The 5,421-nt window shown below is 39.3% G+C and overlaps 1 protein-coding gene across 1 annotated transcript; it reads right to left on the bottom strand.

Moving 5' to 3' along the window:
- Positions 1-1,942: 1,942 nt before the first annotated feature.
- On the bottom strand, positions 1,943-3,363 carry LOC112673100 (eukaryotic translation initiation factor 2 subunit 2-like). The gene has a single exon (XM_035711654.2). The coding sequence runs from the start codon at positions 3,243-3,245 to the stop codon at positions 2,370-2,372; it is 876 nt and encodes a 291-aa protein (XP_035567547.1). The 5' UTR covers positions 3,246-3,363; the 3' UTR covers positions 1,943-2,369.
- Between the last annotated feature and the right edge of the window lie 2,058 nt (positions 3,364-5,421).

Raw genomic sequence — 5,421 nt, 5'->3', positions numbered from 1 at the left:
TTCTGCAACCACACAGTAGCCTTGCATCTACAGTATACATTATCCCACTTTGTCACTCCCTTGGTTAAGATTATTCAATTGTTCCCCTTACGTTCACAATCTGGGAAATGGTAAGATCCATTTTGTGAACTGAAGCTTAGCTGGAGATCTGAATGTCACTTTATCCGAGGTGCCTGATGGTGTAACTGAGCCTGCAGCAATTGCAGGGCTTGAATGTTCCAAGCTATTTCCAAGAGAAGATCATTTCTAGCAGAATCCTATGGAGACAAGCAGCCCCAGAAAGGCCCAGGTTTTTCACAGACCTTTGGAGAACAGGAGAACTAGCTTGCCTGGTTAACAGGCCAATATATTTCCTCGCTTGGCCATCCTCATGCTCATCCAGAGGGAGAGAAGGCTAAACCCATCTGTCTGCTGGTCTTTTCAAGGTTAGGCTTTAGCATTTCCAGGAATCTAGTCTTCCAGGTCAAAATGATTCTTTTCCATAAGAGAGAAGTATGAGTCAGGTCTGTGGGGGCACAAAGGAAGTCTCTCATGTCTTTTTCAACAACTGGTGAAGTGATTGACTTGAATAACCTCTGTGGAAGAAGGAGAGAGTCTATGTCGAAGCCAACCAGAAGGCCTCTGTTTTGGGTAGTAGGGTCTGTTTGGGGCAAGCTTTGAAAAGACACTGTGGAATGTTCCTAATATACAGACCTTCTTTTAGATATAGGGTAGGATATAACTTTATAAAAAGAAAATCAGAAAAGCATGTTTATATGTGCCTATACTTACACATGTGAATATTTAGCTCTGCAGGGGGCATAGGCTGGAGTGTTCCTAGTAGTCACTTATTGCAGTGGTATAGGGAGTCAGGAGAAAATGAGGGAGATATTCCTCATTTTACACATATTTTGCCATCTAAATTTTTAAACAGGCACTTATATTATGGAAGAGAGAGACCATGGCATTAATGTCAGGGCCTAGCAACCTATCTCTCAGTTTTGTGTCTTTCCTGATCTGTGGCCATGACCAGAGAGCCTTGGCAGTGTCTCCCAGACATTGGTGGGCCTCTCAGTCACAGGCTCAGCAGCCTCTACTGTTTTAAACATATTGTTTGCTCCCTTAAATGGCAAATTCTCCATGGAACCCACCACACCAACTGTAAATTTAGGGTAATTAGGTAAGATTTCTTTATCCTACAAAAAAGAAAAACCAGACCCCTTCTACTGAACCCTCATTGGGAGAGTCTAGGAAATCAGACTTACCATATGGTGGGAAGGCAGCAGTAATGTCATCAGGGAGTTGTGCATCATGCTTCAGGAAGATGTGATGAACAAGTAAGTTCTAGAGTCCCTGGCAGTCATCCATTGAGTTTCTCACTATGCAGAGTACAAAGTAGTCCATGCCTTTCTTTAATCTGCCTTTGCCCCACCACCCCAGGCTGCATAGAAGACTGTGATTAAAAGTTGATATATTCCTGGTGTGTGACAATGCCCCCCTGTGTTTCTGCTTTTCAAATCTCACCCTTAATCTTTCTTCTCCAGTTTTCTTTTTGCTGAGCCTCCTAGCCTTGTCTGAAAGTTCCAGGCTCAAAGCATGTTTCAGCTTGTTGAGCAGAAGAGCAACAACCTCAAAGCCCCAAACTGGAGAAATGATACTGGGAATTTTTCCAGTACTGTTAATTGGGCTAAAACTTACATTGTTTTTCAAACATTTAGCAGCCTATTATGGTTTGTAGAAGAAAATATACAAGAAAAACTTGGATAGAAGATGATTTTTATTCTGAAAAATACACACTATATATATATATATATATATATATATATATACACATATGCACATGTGTATGTCAAGAAATAGAGTATTACAGCCTCCCAGATGCTTTCTGCGCTCCTTTCACACTCACTAACTCTGTCTTCATTTCTAATTTATTTATTTTTTAAAGATTTTATTTATTCATTCATTTTTTTCACTGTTATAATAACTTTAATTTATCTTGCATTTTACATAAGTCTATGAACGATTTTAAAAAAGCACTGCCTTACCCCATCATGTTTTTCTGACAGTTGTTAAAGTAGGCAATGAGTATGTCAACAGCTTGAGCATCAGCATCTTGCAAGGATTTCAGACCAACCAGCCACACGCCAAAGAACCTGGCAGCTTTTCTATCTTGTTTTTAATACAGTGGTATATCCATTCTGATGGTAAACCTGTCCAGCCAAATCTCCACAACACACTTTGCAAAATCAGTGGTGGTTAGCCAATTAGTTAGCTTTGGCACGGAGCTGTGCTCGCTTGCCTGTGACAGCCTGGAAGCCGGTTTTGATGCTGGCAACAGAGCATGGAGAATGACAAGTTTCGCACTGTAAGAAATAGAGTCGGGTGTCCTTTTACAGGATTGTGTCCGGTGATCGGCACGTACGACAGGTAACGTATTCCTTGATATATCTTTTCAAAACATTTTCTATCTGTTTCTGTTGGAATCTTCCTTTGATTACAAGTTGATTATTACCATCTATAGAACCACTTGTACCCAATTCAGCCAATAAAAATGCAAGATGATGTTTGGGCTGACGATGTAATAGTTTAAAGATATCTGTAAAGTTGACAAAAGAACTTTTCTTTGTTCCTACTCGGACAACCTGTGGAGGTTTCATGACAAATTTCCTTTTTTCTCCAGCAACCATATCTGGATTCTTTTCCCTCATAATGTTGAACACTCGATTCAGTAGCTCCTCATACGTGTAGTCTCTTTCGGAGCCTGCCCAAGCAGGATCTGTCTGGTTACTGAATGAGATACCATCATCTTTTTTGCTGTCTTCATCTTCTAAAGCTTCATCTTTCTCTAGTATTTCATCCTCATCTGGGAACTTAACGTTCTTCTTTTTCTTCTTTTTATTGCCAAGCATAATGTCAAGGTCATCCTCTGGTTCAGCTGGTTCTTGGATATCACTTTCGATCTTAAGATACTTTACACCTTCTTCAGCTTCATCAATATCAAATATCTTTTTTGTTTTTTTCTTCTTTTTCTTCTGATTAAAGAAGTTCAAGTCATCTAAATCATCAGAAGCATCCTTTTTCCTACTGTCCTCTTCATCAGCTTCTACATCTTTGTCCTCAGTTGGCTCTGGTTCTACTTCTTTTGTTTCTGAGGGCTGGGTTTCTTCCGTCTGGGCATCCCCTTCCTCATCTAACATAAAAGGCTTCTTCTTCTTCTTTTTCTTCTTGCTCATAGTTGGATCAAAAATCATCTCGTCCCCGGACATGGCTGCGGCTCGAGTGGGCTCGGCACGGACGGGAAGTCGGACGGGTCAGCCCCAGGCCCCGGTGGCAGCGCTGCTCCCGCCGACACCTCTCCTACCACCGCACTAGACTCTTGCATCAGCCAAGATTTTATTTATTTATTCATAAGAAATACAGAGAGAGAGAGAGAGAGAGAGAGAGAGAGAGAGAGAGACAGGCAGAGGGAGAAGCAGGCTCCATGGAGGGAGCCCGACGCGGGACTCGATCCTGGGTCTCCAGGATCATGCCCTGGGCTGAAGGCGGCGCTAAACCACTGAGCCACCCAGGCTCCCCTTCATTTCTAATTTAAAGATAATATTAAATATGTATCATTAAATTGCAATATATGATATAAAACATACATGGCGCTTAAAATAGTAATTATAAAATATACACTTGTGTAAACAATACCTAACAAAGAATAAAACACTTCATGTAATTTATAAATCTTTAGGATGCCCCTTCTCAAATACATCTCCCACTCCATCAAACCTAAAGTAACTCCTTTCCTGACTTTTAGAATAATCTTTACCTTGCTCTTATTGATATCTTTACCATTTCCTCTTGCACCCCTACACACCAGTTTTGCCTGTTCTTAAACTTTTTAATATGCAATTATACTGTATATTCACTTCTTTTGACTTGCTAATTTTGCTCACGCTAATGAAATTCATTTATCTTTATGCTAGCAGCTGTAAATTTCTTCAATTTTTCATTGCTGTATAAATTCCATCCTATGAACATTCCAGCATATATCCCTCAGTACTAATAATGAGGAGCATTTGTGTTATATCCAGTTTGGGAGTATTATGAATAATGATGTTATGAACAGCAAAAACAAAACAAAAAAACCATCATATTAGAGGAACTCAAAGATACTTGAAACTTTAATTCTCAATATTTCTAATGTTTTGAATGACTGCTTTACTATTTTTTAAATTTTCCCTTATGTTGATAACCAAAAGTAAGAGAGTTCTTAACTTTTGACAATGTTGAATGCTCACAGAACAATGATGATTTTTCCTATTTATTATTAAGATTGCTTTGTATTATTCCAGCTTGCATGGCCCTCAACCACCATGCAAAGTAAGGACTGCCAGTAGTAAAAATCCTTCTACCTTTTCTTCTTTTTTGGCATTCTTAACATACTGTACTACTGCATAATATTTAGAATCATTTGTCAAATATCACATAAAATGATTGTTGGAATTTTATTTGTGATTACATTTCATCTTTTATTTAATAAATTTATTTTTTATTGGTGTTCAATTTACCAACATACAGAATAACACCCAGTGCTCAACCGTCAAGTGCCCCCCTCAGTGCCCGTCACCCATTCACCCCCACCCCACACCCTCCTCCCCTTCCACCACCCCTAGTTAGTTTCCCAGAGTTAGGAGTCTTTATGTTCTGTCTCCCTTTCTGATATTTCCCACACATTTCTTCTCCCTTCCCTTATATTCCCTTTCACTATTATTTATATTCCCCAAATGAATGAGAACATACACTGTCCTTCTCCGATTGACTTACTTCACTCAGCATAATACCCTCCAGTTCCATCCACGTTGAAGCAAATGGTGGGTATTTGTTGTTTCTAATGCCTGAGTAATATTCCATTGTATACATTTCATCTTTAAAATAATTCAGAGATAACTGACATTTTTACAATATTACATTTCCCAGGGAGCATAGTTTATTTATTTATTGAAGTTATCATTAGTTTTTTTTTTTTTTTGTATGAGTTTCCTGTGGCTGAAGTGACAGAGCACTACAAACTGTGTTGTTTAAAGAATGGGGATTTATTGTCTCACAGTTCTGGAGACTAGAAGTCCAAGATCAAGGTGTCAGCCAAATTGACTCCTTCTGAAGGCTGTGAGGGAGAATCTTTTCCTTGCTTCTCTTCTACCTTCTAGTATTGCCTTGGCTTGTGGAAGCACAACTTCAGTCTTCACATGACATTCCCCCTGTGTGCACACCTGCCCTTATACAAAGATTACCCCCCTTTTTAAAAATAAGGACACCAGTTATATTGGATTAGGGGTCCACCCTACTTTAGTATTATCTAGTTCCAAAGCCACTTCCACATTTGTAGGTATTTGTTACAGCAGCACCCTACTTCTTGGTATCAAAATCTATATTAGTTTGCTTGGGATGCTGTAA

Source organism: Canis lupus, chromosome X, assembly GCF_003254725.2.
Source record: "Canis lupus dingo isolate Sandy chromosome X, ASM325472v2, whole genome shotgun sequence".
Classification (NCBI taxonomy): Eukaryota; Metazoa; Chordata; class Mammalia; order Carnivora; family Canidae; genus Canis; species Canis lupus.
The sequence above is the reverse complement of the archived record's forward strand: the minus strand, read 5'-3'. Positions and strand labels throughout refer to the sequence as shown.

Excerpts from the sequence above, each read along its gene's own strand:
- LOC112673100 (XM_035711654.2), bottom strand. The coding sequence starts at position 3,245 with ATGTCCGGGGACGAGATGATTTTTGATCCAACTATGAGCAAGAAGAAA.